Below are 18,841 nucleotides of genomic sequence, written 5' to 3'. Positions count from 1 at the left end.
AAATGGTAATAGGAACATACATATTGATAATTACCTTAAATGTAAATGGATTAAATGCTCCCACCAAAAGACACAGACTGGCTGAATGGATACAAAAACGAGACCCATATATATGCTGTCTACAAGAGACCCACTTCAGACCTAGGGACACATACAGACTGAAAGTGAGGGGATGGAAAAAGATATTCCATGCAAATGGAAATCAGAAGAAAGCTGGAGTAGCAATTCTCATATCAGACAAAATAGACTTTAAAGTAAAAACTATTACAAGAGACAAAGAAGGACACTATATAATGATCAAGGGTTCGATCCATGAAGAAGATATAACAATTGTAAATATTTATGCACCCAACATAGGAGCACCTCAATACATAAGGCAAATACTAACAGCCATAAAAGGGGAAATCGACAGTAACACAATCATAGTAGGGGACTTTAACACCCCACTTTCACCAATGGACAGATCATCCAAAATGAAAATAAATAAGGAAACACAAGCTTTAAATGATACATTACACAAGATGGACTTAATTGATATTTATAGGACATTCCATCCAAAAACAACAGAATACACATTTTTCTCAAGTGCTCATGGAACATTCTCCAGGATAGATCATATATTGGGTCACAAATCTAGCCTTGGCAAATTTAAGAAAATTGAAATCATATCAAGTATCTTTTCTGACCACAACGCTATGAGACTAGATATCAATTACAGGAAAAGATCTGTAAAAAATACAAACACATGGAGGCTAAACAATACACTACTTAATAACGAAGTGATCACTGAAGAAATCAAAGAGGAAATCAAAAAATACTTAGAAACAAATGACAATGGAGACACGACGACCCAAAACCTATGGGATGCAGCAAAAGCAGTTCTAAGAGGGAAGTTTATAGCAATACAATCCTACCTTAAGAAACAGGAAACATCTCGTATAAACAACCTAACTTTGCACCTAAAGCAATTAGAGAAAGAAGAACAAAAGAACCCCAAATTTAGCAGAAGGAAAGAAATCATAAAGATCAGATCAGAAATAAATGAAAAAGAAATGAAGGAAACAATAGCAAAGATCAATAAAACTAAAAGCTGGTTCTTTGAGAAGATAAATAAAATTGATAAACCATTAGCCAGACTCATCAAGAATAAAAGGGAGAAGACTCAAATCAATAGAATTAGAAATGAAAAAGGAGATGTAACAACTGACACTGCAGAAATACAAAAGATTATTAGAGATTACTACAAGCAACTGTATGCCAATAAAATGGACAACCTGGAAGAAATGGACAAATTCTTAGAAATGCACAAGCTGCCGAGACTGAACCAGGAAGAAATAGAAAATATGAACAGACCAATCACAAGCACTGAAATTGAAACTGTGATTAAAAATCTTCCAACACACAAAAGCCCAGGACCAGATGGCTTCACAGGCGAATTCTATCAAACATTTAGAGAAGAGTTAACATCTATCCTTCTCAAACTCTTCCAAAAGATAGCAGAGGGAGGAACACTCCCAAACTCATTCTATGAGGCCACCATCACCCTGATACCAAAACCAGACAAAGACGTCACAAAGAAAGAAAACTACAGGCCAATATCACTGATGAACATAGATGCAAAAATCCTCAACAAAATACTAGCAAACAGAATCCAACAGCACATTAAAAGGATCATACACCATGATCAAGTGGGGTTTATCCCAGGAATGCAAGGATTCTTCAATATACGCAAATCAATCAACGTGATACACCATATCAACAAACTGAAGGAGAAAAACCATATGATCATCTCAATAGATGCAGAGAAAGCTTTTGACAAAATTCAACACCCATTTATGATAAAAACCCTTCAGAAAGTAGGCACAGAGGGAACTTAGCTCAACATAATAAAGGCCATATATGACAAACCCACAGCCAACATTGTTCTCAATGGTGAAAAACTGAAACCATTTCTCTAAGCTCAGGAACAAGACAAGGTTGTCCACTCTCACCACTATTATTCAACATAGTTTTGGAAGTTTTAGCCACAGCAATCAGAGAACAAAAAGAAGTAAAAGGAATCCAAGACAGAAAAGAAGAAGTAAAGCTGTCACTGTTTGCAGATGACATGACACTATAAACAGAGAATCCTAAAGATGCTACCAGAAAACTACTAGACCTAATCAATGAATTTGGTAAAGTAGCAGGATACAAAATTAATGCACAGAAATCTCTTGCATTCCTATATACTAATGAATGAAATACCTAGGAATAAACCTACCTAAGGAGACAAAAGACCTGTATGCATAAAACTATAAGACACTGGTGAAAGAAAAAAGATGATACAAACAGATGGAGAGATATACCATGTTCTTAGACTGGAAGAATCAACATTGTGAAAATGACTCTAATACCCAAAGCAATCTACAAATTCAATGCAATGCCTTTCAAACTACCAATGGCATTTTTCACAGAACTAGAACAAAAAATTTCACAATTTCTTTGGAAACACAAAAGACCCTGAATAGCCAACACAATCTTGAGGAAAAAAACGGAGCTGGAGGAAGCAGGCTCCCTGACTTCAGACTTTACTACAAAGCTACAGTAATCAAGACAGTATGGTACTGGCACAAAAACAGAAATATAGATCAATGGAATAGGATAGAAAGCCCAGACACAACTCCTTGAGAAATGGCAGTAAAAACAAAAATAAACAATGGGTCCTAAGGAATTTTAAAATCTTTTGCACAGCAAAGGAAAACATAAACAAGACAAAAAGACAACCCTCAGAATGGGAGAGAATATTTGCAAATGAAGCAACTGACAAAGGACTAATCTCCAAAATGTACAATCAGCTCATGCAGCTCAATATCAAAAAAACAAACAACCCAATCCAAAAATGGGCAGAAGAGCTAAATAGACATTTCTCCAGAGAAGATATACAGAGCTCTGTATATCCAACAAACACATGGAAGAATGCTCAACATCACTAATCATTCGAGAAATGCAAATCAAAACTACAATGAGGTATCACCTCACACCAGTCAGAATGGCCATCATCAAAAAATCTACAAACAATAAATGCTGGAGAGGGTGTGGAGAAAAGGGAACCCTCTTGTACCGTTGGTGGGAATGTAAATTGATACAACCACTATGGAGAACACTATGGAGGTTCCTTAAAAAACTAAAAATAAACCACCACACGACCCTGGAATCCTACTACTGGGCATATACCTTGAGAAAACCATAATTCAAAAAGAGTCAGGTACCACAATGTTCATTGCAGCTCTATTTACAATAGCCAGGACATGGGAGCAACCTAAATGTCCATCAACAGATGAATGGATAAAGAAGATGTGGTACGTATATACAATGGAATATTACTCAGCTATAAAAAGAAACGATATTGAGTTATTTGTAGTGAGGTGGATGGACCTAGAGTCTATCATACAGAGTGAAGTAAGTCAGAAAGCAAAAAACAAATACCGTATGCTAACACACATATATGGAATCTAAAAAAAAAGAAAATGGTTCTGAAGAACCTAGGGGCAGGACAGGAATAAAGACGCAGATGTAGAGAATGGACTTGAGGACACGGGGAGCGGGAAGGGTAAGCTGGGACGAAGTGAGAGAGTGGCATGGACATATGTATACACTACCAAATGTAACATAGATAGCTAGTGGGAAGCAGCCACATAGCACAGGGAGATCAGCTCAGTGCTTTGTGACCACCGAGAGAGGTGGGGTAGGGAGGTTGGGAGGGAGACGCAAGAGGGAGGGGATATGGGGATATAAGTATATGTATAGCTGATTCACTTTGTTATAAAGCAGAAACTAACACAGCATTGTAAAGTAATTATACTCCAATAAAGATGTTAAAAAAAAAAAAAGTACTGCTGGAGGGGCCAGTAGATTAGCCTGTAGTTTCATTGGAATTCAAAGACTGACACAATCACTGCTTGAGGCTCTAGTTTTTAGGGTCGCTGGCTTCTTGATTCAAGTAGAATTTCAAACCTATGTAATCCATGGCCAAGGGCCCCACATGGCACCTGAGACTGAGCAGGGAAGCTTCTGGTTTGTAAAATTCCTGGAACTGCTTCTGGTTTTTCATATTCAGAACTGTTCTTCTTAGCCCATACTAGCTTACACTGTCTCCTGATTGCACATGATGGAAGAATGTGAAGCCTATCCCCCTTGAGAGGCACAGGCAGCATATGAAGCAATTAGAACAGGGTTCCCAAACTGCACCCCAGAGCTTAACCAGGAAAAGAGATTCCTATTTCTTGGTCATTTCTGGGGATCACTGCTTGCCATGTCTCAGTGTCTCCAGATGTTCTCTCCCTGGAGATACGTCCCTACTATTTCTTGATTGTCTGTGAGCCCAAGAGGTCTGTTTGGAGCTGATACACTCCATGGAGAGCAGCCATCCTGAAGGCTGCAGGAATCACAGTTAAGCATCAGCTGCCCCAGGGAGAGAGAGAAGAGGCCCAGTCACCCGTGGTAGCAGAAACTGTGCTCCCAAACTAAGAGAAGCCGGAAAACAAACCAACCAAAGCAAGACAAAACAACAGCTCTTAAGGTGAACAGGAGAGCGAAAAACTGCAGTTCGGGGAATCACTCGAGGCTTCCTGTGATAGTCACACGTCTGGAAACATCATGGGTAGTGGGCAGTTGCCACTCGGCCTCCGCAGCTCATCCCACCTTCAGACACTGGAAATGCATCCCAGGGCCCCCTCCCAGACCCTTGCCAGGGCTGGAGCCCTCACCTCGCCGGCACTGTGGAGCTGCTGGGCGATGCGCCGGAGGTCCACCTCGCTGGCCAGGGGGTTCAGCTGGTCCTGCACGTCGTACACAAACTGCTGCAATGACATCAGCTGGTTGGGCCCGTTGAGCTTCCTCCAGGAGGGCAGCGTGGAGATGATTTTCTCACACAGGTGAGTCATTGGAGGGCAGACCTAGAACATGCAGGACAGGCAGGTCAACGCACAGCTGTGGGGACTCAGGAGGAGCTGGGATAAAACGATGCCGCTCACATCTGCACTGTTGCATGTAATTCTTTGGCTGCACCAGTGCTTTTGGTTAAGTACTGGGGCAGTTTTGTTTTTTCAGTGTTGCCTTTAAGCAGAATCTATTTAACTAATATAAAATTTTATAGAGGCTTTCATTTCCACTGCTTGTCTTTTTTTTTTTTTTTTTGTGGTATGCAGGCCTCCCTCTGTTGTGGCCTCTCCCGTTGCGGAGCACAGGCTCCGGACGCGCAGGCTCAGCGGCCATGGCTCACGGGCCCAGCCGCTCCGCGGCACGTGGGATCCTCCCAGACCGGGGCGCGAACCCGGTTCCCCTGCATCGGCAGGCGGACGCGCAACCACTGCGCCACCGGGGAAGCCCCACTGCTTGTCTTAAATAGATGGCAAGGATTCACAAAAAATGGCTTTGGAATTGTGGACTCAATTAACTAACGTTCACTAACTCCTAATGTTTTCCTCCCTCCCTCTCTTGGAGTGATGGTTTCAGCCAGGTGATGGCCACTTTCTGAACAGAGACAGGAAAAGAGAGTATCATTATCAATATTAGATGGTTTTTTACCAGTAAATTAGGTATTCATGGGGATTACGGTTGAAATATTCCAAATTTGATTAATTCTTGGTAATTGGCTTGAAATGAGTTTTTAATCTCTTAAGTTGGTTAAATAAATCAGTCTATGTTACAGACTCATAATCAGCACACTTTCCTAATTAAAAACGCCATGAGCCATACACTGCACTGCATCATTAATCAGGCAGTCCCTTCTCGAATCTCATCTTTTACACCCCCTGAATTCCACTCCCTATTCAACAAACAATATCCCCAGGGATAAAGGCAGTTTCTTTGGTGAGCTTCATCTGCCTGACCGCAGAAGTTGGGGGTGTGCGGGATGTGAAGCAGACATCATGCCACACCCCAGCTCAAGACTCTTCAGGGAGCACAGGCCCTCAGCCCACCTGGTGAGCAGGCGCTGAGCCAGTCACAGACCACTGTTCCCGATCGCCACCCACTGGTTTCCGTGACCAGGTTCTCCAAGGCCCTCCAGGCTTACCCCCTGCCCACTGACTCTGCCGTAGTGTAGCCCCCTTTAGAAAGCGAGGGTCAAGCTTCATGAGAGAGGAGAGGGTTCCTGCAAATTCCAAAAGCATGTCTAGAACTGGAGCCTGGTATTGTAAGCACGGCGCTTCTATCAGGCAAACGGTGAGTTATAACTAAAGACGGCACCTGCCAGGCAGGGGAGCGAGAGCCACGTCCTCCTTGTTACACTCCAGCTTAGAAGCAAGAACAGTCCCCGGAGCATTTTTTTTTAGGATTTTTCCATTGGGATATTTGCCCATTTCTTACCCATTTCAGACAGCTTTTTGAATATTATGGATAGCAACCTTTTATATGCCAGGGGCATTGAGAATATTTTTTTCCCCAATCTATCTCACCTTTTAACTTTGTTTATGGAATTTATTTGCCAGAAAAATCTTCTATGTTGTCAAATGTATTTGACAAAATATTGGTGTATTTTCTTTGAAAACTTCTGAGGTTTTCTATCTTGGCTTAAAAGGTTTCTCAAAGTACTTCTAAGTTATTTTAAAAATAAATTATCTTGCATTTCCATCAAGATATTACTTTATTTTTTACATTTAAAAGCTTTAATCTGCCTACAGTCTATTTTTGCGCTATGTAATGAGCAGAGGAGTTCAACCTAATTTCCTTCTAGGCAAATAGCCAGTTGTGCCAGATCATTTATTAAATAAACATTTTCCCCATTAAATTTAAATAACATCTATGCTCTCTATTAAATTTCTGCAGATGTTCTGATTTACTTCAACACTCACTAATCTATTCCAGTTATTTATTCGTTTATTGATTACAGAGCCTTTATAACATGTTTCATTTATTCTTCTATTGAAATTTTAAGACAAAAACCCAATCTCCTCAATCCCATTCAGATGCTAACTGGAACTGTATGAAGTTGATATAACTTGGGAAAATGAAACACTTAGTAATAAAATCTTGCCAACCAAGAACACCATCTTATTCCATTTGGACAGCTATTATTTTATGCTCTTCAGTGAATTCTGTTGGTGACTGTTTTTCTACTTTTCTGCATTTCCCAAATATTTCACAGTAAGTCACATTTGATTTGCTTTTGTAATTTCTAACAAACAATTTTACTTTTACACAACCAACCAAAACTGTCAGAATTTCATACACTCTAACCTTGCCCATAACAATGCTTCATCTCAAGGCCATCTCCTTGTTTCTCTACTCTTCCTTCCTTACCCCAGGGTTAACAGGATAAAAACATGGCTATGCAGACACCTCGTACTGGGTCCTATGAAAACCAGACCAAACCAGTGGGCCACACAAAGAGGCCCAACTCCCGGGTCACTGGATGGTCCGGGGAAAGGTTGGGTCCAGCTCTCCACAGGTATACTCACCGAAACAATCTGGCTCCGTATTTCTTGCAGGTGATTTCGAAGTACCTTCATGTCCTTAGACCCAGAAGCCCCGGCATCCAGAACAAACAGCTTATTTGAAATGTGAAGATCGTTCCCAAACCTAAGGGAAGAGCAGTGACCTCCTCAGAGTGACGCAGTCTCACCGGGTGTTTCCACAGAGGGCCAGGCTCCTGCTGGCCCAAAAGGCTGGTGGGAGGCAAGGAAGTTCTGGTGGCCTTGCAGAGACACCCCCGCACCTGCTGTTGGCTGGACTCTGTAACGTCACCCTGGGGCGGAGGCCTGGGGACACCGCCTGCCCCGGGTGCAGACAGGCGCCCCAGCTTCCACAAAATGGGGGAAACAGCTTCCCCCGACGCAGGAAAGGGGAGGCCTAATGCACTCACTTTACAAGGCAGGAGAAGAGATGCTTCTGCAGGTTGATGGAGTGAGAACAGAGGGATGAGTATGAAATAACACCTTAGATCTAAAATATTAGTGGAAGCCCTATTTCTCACATCAGGAAGATAACAGAGAAGTGTTGTCAGTTGATAAACCAAGAATTCAAATTACTAGCATATTAAATAGAACTGTAGGTTCAAATTTTTTGGGGATACACACTAAGTAAAAATAGATACTTTTACATCGTGATTCTGTGCACATCCATATTTATAAGTGAAAAAAAGTTTTCCAAAAGTACTTGACACAAAATGCACTCTGATATTTTCCATCACGTCCTTCTCCCCTTCACTCCACTCCAGACCTCCTAAATAAATTTCATGATCCACTAGCAGGTTGCAACTTACATTTTGAGAAATACTGATGGATGTTCTCACCAAAAAAAAAAAAAAAAAAAAAAGATAAATGGGTGAGGTGACGGATATGTTAATTAACGAGACGGAGAGAATCCTTTCACATTGTATACATACATCCAATCACCACTTTATACGATTTCACTTGTCAATTATTCCTCCCTAGAGCTGAAAAAAAATACATAAAACAACTAAAAGGAGTTACCTCTGGGCAGTGGTACTCGGGCGTGAGGACAGAAGTGAGAAGGCTGCTGATTTTTATTATGTGCCCTTTACTTCTGTTTGATGTTATTATGTGTATTTGTGGCTTCAGTAAAAAAAATTCGACCAAGCCAAAGAGGCCTTTCAGTTCTTTAATTCCTTTCTCTGGGTCACATGACTTCGGCTGTATCACCCCTGAAGATGCAGCAGCCGACTTACCTGTTCCTGACCTCTTTCAGCAACGAGGTGTCTTTGTCATATCCGAACTCGCCTCCAGCTGGACGAGGGATGTTCATGATGTCGGCATGGGTGGCCACCAGGACAACTCGGAGTGGGTTCTTCAGCTTGCCGCCAAAGGCTGAGGGCAGAGAGCAAACCGTTTCACAGGTGGGTCCTCCGTCCTGCCCAGGTGAGGTTGGGTGCTCTGCCTGAGGCCTGGGCCGTCTCGCCAGGTGGACATGCAACTTTTCCCGCAGACCTGAGGGCCCCAGGCCTGCTGCTAGGAGTGACCTCTGGAAGGTCTAGGCCTGGCCCAGAATGGAATGAGCCTATTTCCTGGGCCTCCAGGAAGATTGCTCAGAAGTGGACTAGAAGCGACCACAGGGCATAAGGCAGCTTCTCAGATCTTCCTCCAAATAGGCCTTGTTTGCATGGTGAGGAGAGATCTAACCTCTGACCAGGAGGACACCCTTTATAAGACCAGAGTAAGCCCGCTGAATGCAGCACCAGCACAGAAATGGCTCAGAAGGGAGACTCCTGCAGTTCACACAGGCAGAGAGCCTCTTACTTATGGGCGTGTTTAAAATGGAAACATGAAAACGAATGAGAAAGAAAGAGGCAAAATTGGAGGTACCCTGAGGGGAATTAGCCCAATTTATTTTATTATGGTAAGCTTTTCAAAAAAAAATGACTGCTGAGTTTTGCATTTCATCAGGGAAGGCTGCTTCTTTTTTTGTATGAAAAGAACAAAATAAGTCTGTCCATGCTGTCTTTTCCTCTAGGGATAAGGCTAAGATAATGCATTCAGTTAACATGGTTCCTTTTCTTTCATTTTTGATGGAACTAGAGAACGAAGGAGAGCTCATTCGATTAATTATGTACCCATTAGGTAAGGCACAGTAGCTGTCAAAGGAGGTATTCCACTTTGAACCTAACAAAAATCACCACAGCCCTAAAATATAGAAAGAAAGTGAGAAATGGCTCTCAAGGAATTGCTCAGAATTGAGTCTTTGTGGCAGAAATATGCAATCATGAAACAACTCCTTGCAGAACAAAACAAACAGCTGAGCCCTAGGAAACTTCCAGAGTGGAAATCTCCTGATAGGAAGGAGGAACAAGGGTGCCCGCAGCTGTTGGCCACAAGCTGTTGGATCTGGGCATGACCAGGGTGCAAGGCCGGCAGGAAGGGCACACCCTCCCTGAGGGCCACCTCGGCTTACCTATGGGTTCTATTTTTTTTTTTTTTTTTTTTTTTTTTTTGCGGTACGCGGGCCTCTCACTGTTGCTGCCTCTCCCGTTGCGGAGCACAGGCTCCGGACGCGCAGGCTCAGCGGCCATGGCGCACGGGCCCAGCCGCTCCCGGCCGTGGCTCACGGGCTCAGCCGCTCCGCGGCATGTGGGATCTTCCCGGACCGGGGCACGAACCCATGTCCTCTGCATCTGCAGGCGGACTCTCAACCACTGCGCCACCAGGGAAGCCCTTACCTATGGGTTCTTCAACCGGGACAAGAGACTTCAGAAAACTGAGCCAGAAAATCACTTGATTCAGCTGGATCTCGTAGGGCTCTTCTAGACTGAAAACGACGACATGGATGGACGTGGGGTCATTTGCAGCAAAATAGTCGTAACAGCAGAAGTATACAGGATTTCCAGAGAACTCCCACACACTGAAATCACCAACACCTACAGAGAAAAAGAAAAAGAAAGATTATGATTGTGAAATACCACCACCAAATTTCAATCACATTTTTTCTCAGCCCTTTAGGGATGACCAGTAGGGACAGTGACATTCATAGCATTCATCTATTTATTTATGCATCTACTTAAGTACAGATCTACGTATGGAATATTTACATTTCCCTATTTCTTATGTCTATGTCTGTTTTTACATCCATGCCTTTTACAATATCTATATCCATAAACCTACTTATATCTGTATCTGCTTATCAATTTTCCTTAGTGCCTTCATTATTGTATCTGTATCTCTATCTCTAGCACATCTACTTATAATACCGCAGAGTGGTACACACACCCACACATACCCACACACATCCACCCCCCCCACACACGTAACACCCCACACATGTGTGTGTATATGCATGCCTATAAGCATACATGGAAAGGTGTACGTGGACACATATATTTTGTTTTTCACCCCCAAATATTGGTATATTCACTATGAAATGTAACCTTAATTTTGGTTAAATGGTGACTAAATTCACCTTCCACAGGTGAACGAGAGACCTGTTTTGGTCGGTCAGAAGGGAGCAGGCTGCCGTGCACAGGTGTAAGATGCAGTAATTGATGAGCAGCTTTGCACAGGAAGGATGTAAGAGGAACTGTGAGGAGATTGGGTCCAAGAGGCCACCTCTGCTGGGGAGGCAGCCGAAGGGGCGGGGGGAGGAAGGCTGTGGGTGTGGGTAGGGGGGCAGCTACTCTCTCACTCTCCCACACAGGAGCTCTGGGGGCGGCCGCTCTTCCCGCAAGTGTCATGGGTGATATTCTGACCTGGAGTTCCTAGGCACCCAGAACCTCCTGACAACGGTGCAGACACATGCTCACAGTCACCTCTACGCTGCCACATCCCACCAGGTCAGTGACCACCCACCCACTGGCCTCCGGGAAGCCAGGCAGGACCACTTATGTTATAGGATTTCAGGCTCCCTTTCCCTAATTTTTCCCCTTGGTGCTTATCCTGTGCCAGAAATTCTGCAATCGAGAGTCATTTTGGAAGATCCATAGGGCTTTTCTAGAGCACAGGTGCTCCTGGGAGCATGGCCCTCTAAGTCTGGCAGCTAAGGCCTTAGCGTGAATAGTTCTGGAACACAGACATAGGCCCTTTGAGCTTGGGGAGCGCTGGGAGCCAGACGTGGGACGGGGATAAGGCCAGGGGAGGACGAGGGACGAGGGTAGGGGTGGTGGGTGCTGAGGACACACTTCTGCTCTCCCAATGCTGTGGGGCCAGCTTTGCTCCCGGGAGCTCAGAGAACACTCAACTTTTAAGAGAGCAGAATGCACACGGACTTTAATTCTATTTCATTAGGGTCGCTGGCCCAGCAGCAGCATCACCAAGAAACTCCCCAGATGGGCTGAATCAGACGCTCGAGGGCGGGCTGGCAAGTCTGTGTTTTCACATGCCCTCCAGGGGATCTGTGCGCACGCTGGAGTCTAAGAACCACTCTGCTTTAGGTAAACACCCTGAGTATTCTATTTTTCACTGGGTTTAGTATAATAAAAGGGCCTTCATGAAGATGTTCCCCATTTCCACTTTTTGAGAGCCTCTCCCTGCTAGACATTATACTAGGACCTTTAATAAACACGAGCTCGTAAAATCCTCACAGCTGTGGGAACTTAGCCTCAGAGAAACTGCCCCGGACCGTGTCTCAACTCGTGGCTTGTGTTCCAGTGCCTTGGGCCCAGCTGGGGGCCCTGGGAGCTCCGGGGGAGCAGCACTTGGGTTTCAAACTCGGGTATATCAAAATGCTAGTGGGACCGTATTTTATGAGATTTCCCATCCAAGTGGAAGTTCAGCAGCACTTTAAAAAATGTACTAATTTACTCAAGTCATTTATTAAGCACCTCTGTGTGCCCAGTGCTTTGCCAGGTGCTAGGGACACCAGGGGGTTTAGTTTTACTTTTTGGGGGTGTTAACCAGCCATGCTTCAGTCCTGGGTCACTCCCAATATCACTCTGCGCTGGCCCTCCTTCCATCCTTTGTGCGGCTGTGATGGATGCCCGCTGGGCCAGGCTCCCTGGGGGAAACTCGAGGGCCTTCCCATTTGGGGTGGGAGAGCCATACCGTTCAGATAGGCGTTCTGGATGTCGACGGCCTTTGTGGACTGGTCATCGGCGGAGCAGTGCGGGTGGTGGGACGGGGCCCCGAACACCTCTAGCATCCCCTTGGTGAGGCCCGGCTCGAACATCATGCTGCGGCTCCTGACGCTTACGTTCTCACAGCCCGGGTACAGGTTGTTGATGCTCACGGAAACTGCAGGCCAGACAGCAAGCACGTTAGACCTTGCCCCCTGCCCTCCTTCCCAGACTTTGCCCTCTGCCCTTGCCCCACCCCTGCTTCAGGCTGCTTTGTGTGTGTGCCTCTCGTGTATGCTGGGCAGCCATGTTTCCCAGGGACGTCCTTTCCTGCGCTGCTCTGTGTCCCGAGAGAGGCTAACCCCATGGACTGCATCTCCCAGGCTTGCTTGCCATTTGCCTCCGGTTAGGGTCCACCGATGGGAGGCACTGTAGAGCCTGGGAGGAGAGAAAGGTCGAGGTCTATATTTTCCCTCCTCACTGCCTGCTGCTTTTCTGATACCAGTTGTGTCTCTGACCCTAGACGCCCTGGCGGCTTCTCCCCTGGAGCTCCAGCTTTCCCAGGATCGTGACTTCTTCCTCTTGCCTTTTCAGCCTCAGGGGTGGTAACTAACGGCTCCCCTCTGTTCCTAGCCTCCGGGTGCTTCACCGTCTCTTGTACGTTCCTGTGAATTGTGCCTGTGACTTTGAACTTTCATTAAATCTCCACCAGGACCCTGACTGATACAGATGAGATGAGTACCACTCTGGTACACGAGATTGTTAGGTTGAATGCAAAATGATCTTAGACAGTAGCAGGCCACGGCATTAAGTAATGCTGAATCACACAGTGAGAAGGCCATTCCTTTATAAAATCCCCTTGAAGGTCTTTAAATTGCTCTAGTAGCAAGTCTCAATTTGTGACATTAAGTTTTTAGCATGTCTTCAATCCTTGCTAATCTTCCCTTTTAATAAAGAGGGAATGTAAAAAACTATACCCCAATTTAAAAAAAAAAGAGAAAAAGATGGAAGCATGTTTATCCTCTTTCTAGAAAAAAAAAAAAAGAGGGAGTGGGCAACAGTATATAGCTAGATTTTTTTTCCGGTACGGGGGCCTCTCACTGTTGTGGCCTCTCCCGTTGCGGAGCGCAGGCTCCGGACACGCAGGCTCAGCGGCCATGGCTCACGGGCCCAGCCGCTCTGCCGCATGTGGGATCTTCCCGGACCGGGGCACGAACCCGTGTCCCCTGCATCGGTAGGCGGACTCTCAACCACAGCGCCACCAGGGAAGCCCTAGATTTTAATCATATTGCTGTTCATTGCATTTATTTTTATTTATTGGTAGTAGTGGTAGACACGCAGGCTCAGCGGCCATGGCTCACGGGCCCAGCCGCTCTGCCGCATGTGGGATCTTCCCGGACCGGGGCACGAACCCGTGTCCCCTGCATCGGTAGGCGGACTCTCAACCACAGCGCCACCAGGGAAGCCCTAGATTTTAATCATATTGCTGTTCATTGCATTTATTTTTATTTATTGGTAGTAGTGGTATGGGTTTTCCATTTATGGTAAGGACATCAGCGATTTCACTTTCAAACCTATGTCTTTTAGTAAATAAAAAGAATCAGTTTTAAAAATATTACATAAATAATAATGGTAGAACTTTGTGGGGCAGGGGAATCAGCTGAATAACACATTTGGGTCCCCTGGGCCAGGAGCGGTGCCCTGTGTGCCCTCGGTCCTGACCTCCTTCCGGCTTTTGCCCGTCTCTCGCAACAGACCCCCGACAGCACTGTGAAGGCAGAGCTGGCCTCTCCGCTTCAGGGCTAGAACTGGGGTGGGCACAGGGGGAGGCTCCATAAGTGCATCAGGGAGGGGCTTAGTGAACCGAATCGCACCATATAGCTCGTACCTTTGGTTCAGAGTTAATAGTGAGAGTCACTGCAAGAGACTAAAGAAATGACCATTTCACCTGGGCCACCTGACTTTTAAAACTGGTGATCCAAACACAAAGGTAACCCTTGTTTAAAGACCAAAGACTTCAGACTGAGGACAGGACAATGGGAATATCCAAGGGGTTGGCGGGGAGGAGGAGAAAACTGGAGCTCCCCACTGCCCCGCGTTATAAAAGTAGAAAACTTGGCAAACAGAAGTGTAAAGAAGAAAACAAAATGACTCAACTCTCTAGGCCAATGGGATGGACATTTTAGTGTATTTCTTTAGAGACTGTTAGTCCAAGTCTGAGAAAAGCCATGCGACTTCACAAGAATGGGTTTGTCCATTTCCCTGTGCCTGGAAACCTGTGTCCAGGACGACCCCTGTCAGGAAAAAGCTTTGTCTTAGTGGCACTGTGGGCTGGGGCTTGCCGAGGGAGGCCAGAACGGATTTGGTAAATGACAGGCACTCCGGCACCTCATGGACAGTTTTTGTTGGGAGGATGAAAGGTTAGGACAGAGTTTGTATACAGTATTATTAAAATAACAATTTCATAGGGAAACATTAAAATCATAGGAGGAAAACATTTTTTGCTAACCACTGACCCCTAGTGGTAAAAAGTGGCAGGCCCTGAGGGAGAAGCCGCTTTTGCACCCTGGTCAGAAGAGACTTCCTGCAAACGCTCCTCTCTGGTGAGCAGGCAACAGCCTCCTGCAGTGATCTTTCTGGCCGTGCGCTCCTCCGCTGGCACCAGGGGTTTCCTTCCTATCGCAGAACCACAGTTCAGCAGCTATGGCACTCAGCTGGCCACAAAGGCAGTATGTGCATGGCAGCCACGTGCCGTGAGTGGCTGCCCCCAGGTCCCCACACCACCCCATCCTGTCTCCTGGCTGGTGGCTCAGCCTTTAGCCTCCAGTGCAAAGCTAAGCCAAGTTTCTAAAGGCAAACGACCTTCCTGCGGCCTGGGTGATGTAAATGTGTCCATGTGGGCACCTCTCCCAGGGAAAGGAAGAAGGCCTGACCATTCTAGCAGAGAGGTCAGGGGCGTCCAGAGCTCTGGCCTGGGACACAGCAGAGCATGGCCCCCAGGCACTAGCAATGCCACTGTGGAGGGACAATGCTGCTGTTTCTGGAGACGGACTTCCTTCCCTGGAGGCCACACTCCAGAGCAGGCTTTCCTCAAGTGCCTAACAAAGAAACGCTGCTCTGTCCATTCCCCTACGGCACACGAGGCCCCTAGGGCCTGCCAGATGCCTCTGGCCGGGTCTCCCGCAGGTGGCCCTCCTGGTGCTTCCTATTTGTGCCACGCTGCTTTTCCCAGGACTCCCTTCTGCTGTTTTGTTAGGGCCGGGCCCGGTGGAGGACTGGCGGGGTCCAGGCCCTGCAGTGTGTGCTCGTCCCGCACTGGGCAGGGCAGGGCAGGAGGAGGGCCTGCTCCGGAGCCTCCTGCAGACACAGCCTCCTGGCTCTTCCCGGCCTCAGGCAGGACTAGAATTAACTGAGGACGAATCTTGTCACCTGCAGGGCTTGTCTGGATAGAAACTTCACCCACCCCCTTGCAGCAGACCGGCCACCTGGGCATGAAGCAGCGCGGGCCTCTTCCGTCCTTGCCCAGGCCCTGTGGGAGGCTGCCTGGCTCTGGCCAGACAGCTCTGGGATGAACTAGGTGTGACTTAGTCCAGGGGTCACACACTCCAGTGCACTCCTGAAATGTCATTTCTGCCACAGGGCAAACCTTCAGACACGGGCGTGGAGGAGTCTGCTCCTGAGCTCTCCCGCCTGGAGTTAGGGCGCTGTGTGAGACAGGGTGAAATGTAGAGCCTGCGCCCCTCTACATGGGGTAGCCCCTCCTCTCCACTAACCGGCTCCAGGCAGAAATGTGAATCCAGTGTGCCAGAGCTACCAACTTGTTACAGGAAACCAAACAGCCAACTTTTTAGGTGAGACCTCTTGATTTTATTTATTTATTTATTTTGGGCTGCATTGGGTCTTCGTTGCTGCGCACGGGCTTCTCATTGCAGTGGCTTCTCTTGCTGCAGAGCACGGGCTCTAGGCAGGCGGGCTCAGTAGTTGTGGCTCGCGGGCTCTAGAGCGCAGGCTCAGTAGTTGTGGTGCACGGGCTTAGTCACTTCTCTTGTTGAGGAACACGGGCTCTAGGCTCGAGGGCTCAGTAGTTGTGGCTCGTGGGCTCTAAAGCGCAGGCTCAGTAGTTGTGGCACACCCGCTTAGCTGCTCCGCGGCATGCGGGATCTTCCCGGACCAGGACTCGAACCCTTGTCCCCTGCATTGGCAGGCGGATTCTTAACCACTGTGCCATCAGGGAAGTCCAGACGTCTTGACTTTTAAACGTTGGAAGCTAATTCCATGTTTCTCCTTCCCCTCATACTACACAGAACGCTGCAGCTCACCAGGCTGCTGACCTCTGACCTTATTTCCCAGCACCTCGAGTCACTTTTCTCTCTGCTGAGTGTAGTGGGGAGGTTCTCCTGGTCCAGAGCACCTGTTGTCCTCGAGAGAATCTTGTGTCAGTCAGCCCCATGACCCAAGTCTCTCTAAGCCCCGGCTGAAGGACACAGTGACATTTGCTGATAATCCAGCCATCCTGAGCTGCATTTTATCAAGAATCTACTTCTGGATTCTTCCAGACGTGGGAAATTGACCAGAAGGAAGAGGAATGGAGATATTACTTCTGAGGGGTGAGGGCTGAGCCGTTCTCCCTCCGGGGGAACCCAGATGTCACTTGATATGTGGCTGCTTCAGTTTAGCCCATGGGCTCCTGAGGCATAAACTCATATCCAATACGACTTATAAAAATTCCAGGTCACAGATCTGGATAGCTCTCATCTCTTTGTCTGTCTCTGCTCTTTGTGTCTGTCTCTCTGGCCCCCTGCCCCCCCACCCCCCACCCCCCGCCAGAGTCAGATTGGAGTGACCTTAACCCACAGCAGGAGAGAGCTGGTTCCCTCTAGGGGTGACACGAGGAACTGCTAGAAAAGCTCACTTTGAACCTTGAAGCAATACTGGTCTGGCCCACACATAAGAGGCTCAACTTAATCATTAAACCTGGAAAACTATTGGCGTCTGAGAAGGTGTAGACCTATCTTACATACATACAAATTGAGCTAAATTAGAGTGGAAAATGGAAACCATGAGCACAAATATGCCCCAAGTCAGACGGAGTTATAAGTATCATTAATAAGCCCTGGCTCAGAAGCCAGACACCTCATGAATCGCCAGCTGTGTGACTCCGGCCAGTCTACCCGACCCCTCAAGGCTTCAGTAAAAGGGTGGTAAAAATGCCAATAAGGCTGTCACGTGGATTAAATGAGGTGTCACACGTACCACATTCTGCCTAGCTCCTGGCACATAGTTAGTACTCGGTATGCATGAGCAACACGTGTTAGCAATATTGTAATCATTCTAATTATATATCCATTTTGGTTACACTGCTTCCCCTAGTTTCGATTCTACTGCTGTGTCCAGAGGGAAGAAGTTGAAAGGGGCATGCAGACCTCAGTCAGCTGTCCCTCACTCCAGCTGATGCTGCCCAGACATCACTCCTCATGGAGAGAGAAATTACATAGAAACACAAACTTTAAAACATTTGTTTTCATCCTAGGGGACAGATATGACACCTTCGTAATATGTACAGAATGTGAGTCTGAGGCACAGAGCTTCAACACTGACGTTGTTTAGGAAACTCTCTGAAGGTCTCTATTTTTATCTTTGAAAACCTTAATTTCCTCACTCTAAAGGGTGGGTTTAGGAAAAATGACACCCCAGACTGCACCACTTCCTCTTGCTTGCTGCAGGTGTTTCTCCCCGGGGAGGGACAGGCCACCCTGGAGTGCCAGGTGTGAACCCGTTGATAATCGTGTCTGTGGGAGGTGGAGGCAGACGGCAAAATCGCCTTCCTGACTACGGTCCCGGTGAACAGACGGGCTAACTGAAAAGCCATAAAGGAGCCTTTCAAAGCCACCACCCCACTTCCAGAGACACGAGGACGGGCTTCCCCGTGCACCCAGTTTTGTGGCTCTGTGTTCTCGCATTCCTGGATGTGCCCGCAGCATTCCAAGAAGGAAGCATAAGGGGTGAGGACCCGTCCTGCGGGCTGATATTCCATCCGTGCAACCTTGAACCTATGTCAGTCCAGACAAGCTCTTTGTGTCTTCAAGGGCAGAGTCCCCGAGCAGAACACGATTGTGCTATTTTGCACGTTTGTGATCGAGGACCGTGATTTCAGTGAGGCCCTTTCCTCGCTAGCACCAGGGCAGGGTGCGCTCACTGGCCAAGAGCTGGGAGGACCACACCTGGAAGCCACCAAGGCGGCGGGAACCGGTCAGCCTCAGGCCAAGTGCTCCAAACAAAGCCACACCTCCTGGGCTTCCCTGGTGGCGCAGTGGTTGAGAGTCCACCTGCCGATGCAGGGGACACACGTTCGTGCCCCGGTCC

General features: G+C 46.9%; 1 protein-coding gene across 1 annotated transcript in view; it reads right to left on the bottom strand.

Annotated features, from left to right (window-relative positions):
- Nucleotides 1–18,841, bottom strand: part of DAPK1 (death associated protein kinase 1) — a 218,518-nt gene that overhangs the window by 12,174 nt on the left and 187,503 nt on the right. The window contains exons 21-25 of the mRNA XM_024132927.2: nucleotides 12,468–12,656; nucleotides 10,154–10,351; nucleotides 8,669–8,807; nucleotides 7,440–7,560; nucleotides 4,746–4,934 (exon numbers count right to left, since the gene is read on the bottom strand). Coding sequence (XP_023988695.1) covers nucleotides 4,746–4,934; nucleotides 7,440–7,560; nucleotides 8,669–8,807; nucleotides 10,154–10,351; nucleotides 12,468–12,656 — 836 coding nt within the window. The remainder of the gene's footprint in view (nucleotides 1–4,745; nucleotides 4,935–7,439; nucleotides 7,561–8,668; nucleotides 8,808–10,153; nucleotides 10,352–12,467; nucleotides 12,657–18,841) is intronic.

This window comes from Physeter macrocephalus, chromosome 9 (assembly GCF_002837175.3).
Source record: "Physeter macrocephalus isolate SW-GA chromosome 9, ASM283717v5, whole genome shotgun sequence".
NCBI classification, from domain to species: domain Eukaryota; kingdom Metazoa; phylum Chordata; class Mammalia; order Artiodactyla; family Physeteridae; genus Physeter; species Physeter macrocephalus.
This window is presented reverse-complemented; position numbering and strand designations above follow the sequence as displayed.